The following is a 1,204-nucleotide window of genomic DNA, read 5'->3' as shown; positions in this document are numbered from 1 at the left end:
CTTTTCTGAGCCCTGAAGTAGATGAGCAGCCCCACCCCGAGGAAGAGCAGCCCCAGCACGAAGCTCCCGGCTCCACTCAGCACCTTGCTCTGTGCGGATCCAGACCTGGTCCCTGAGAGAAGAAGCAGGTTTCAGTGGGTTTTAGCCCAAAGCAACTTCTCTAATGGAGACCCTGGGATTGAGAGCTTGGGAGGGAGAGGGGTTGGGGAGGGGGGGCTGCCCTAGAAGAAGCAGAACAATAGCCATTTCCGGGAAAGAGAGTGAGGTCACACTGAGCAGGTACAAGGCCCAGGCACTGGCCTCAGGTCCCCTCACTCTCCACCCAAGGCCACTGCTTCGGCCTCTGAGGCTGTGGAGCCCGGGGCTGGTGACCTTCAGGACGTGGCCCGGGTGACAGAGCCACAGACGGCACAGCAGACGGGGCTCTCCCGCGGCAGGAAGGCCCCCAGGCTGTGGAGGACGCTCCTCTTCCCAGATCACAGGGGGCAGCTCAGTGCAGGCCGAACCACCTGCCCAGCCCACAGGGGATGGTGCCCAGGGCCAAGGGAACCATGAAGGGGAGAGTGTGGGGAATTCAGAGCAGGGCAGGCATAGCGGCCTCCCAGGGCTGTGGGTGTTCACAGAAGCCATCACAGGGCTACCCTGTGGCCTGTGCTGAAGGAGAGACAGAGCAAAGGAAAACGGGGTGTGGGGAGAGGGGACCCTGACCCTCAGGGACAAGCAAAGGCCCCTCTGGGTTGGAGGTGTGTGAGGTCAGAGGGCGTCTCACTCCATTCCACGGTGACAGAGCTGGTGCTGCTGGGGTGCCGCACTTGGCAGGTGTAGACCTCCCCACGCAGGGGAACTGTCTCCAGCATCACCAGGGTCTGGAAGGTCCAGTCCCCGTTCAGGATCAGGCCCGTGGACACCACCCCGGCCTCCTCTTCCTGGCCGTTGCGCAGCCAGCGGACCTCAATGTGGCCCGGATAGAAGCCGCTCACGGAGCAGACCAGGAGGTTGTGGTGCTGCAGGCGCTGGGTCTTTGCAGGATACATGGTCACTGTGGGCTCAGCTGGGACAGAGAAGGCGGAGGGAGACGTGAGCAAGACAGGCAGGCCCTTTGGTGGCTCCCTTTCGGCCTCATCTCCAGTCCTGGGCTCCAGGCCCCAGCAGGCCCCCCTCCTACCGCCCTGTGGCCCCGCAGGAGGGAGTGCCATGGGCCCTG

General features: G+C 63.6%; 1 protein-coding gene across 1 annotated transcript in view; it reads right to left on the bottom strand.

Annotated features, from left to right (window-relative positions):
* Positions 1 to 482: 482 nt before the first annotated feature.
* LOC102753992 (HLA class II histocompatibility antigen, DRB1-4 beta chain) overlaps positions 483 to 1,204 on the bottom strand; it is a 10,142-nt gene continuing 9,420 nt past the window's right edge. Inside the window, exon 3 of the mRNA XM_006769132.2 lies at positions 483 to 1,051. Within this exon, the coding sequence (XP_006769195.1) occupies positions 711 to 1,051 (341 nt within the window). The 3' untranslated portion in view covers positions 483 to 710. The remainder of the gene's footprint in view (positions 1,052 to 1,204) is intronic.

Source organism: Myotis davidii, unplaced genomic scaffold (assembly GCF_000327345.1).
Source record: "Myotis davidii unplaced genomic scaffold, ASM32734v1 scaffold4, whole genome shotgun sequence".
Lineage (NCBI taxonomy): Eukaryota > Metazoa > Chordata > Mammalia > Chiroptera > Vespertilionidae > Myotis > Myotis davidii.
The sequence above is the reverse complement of the archived record's forward strand: the minus strand, read 5'-3'. Positions and strand labels throughout refer to the sequence as shown.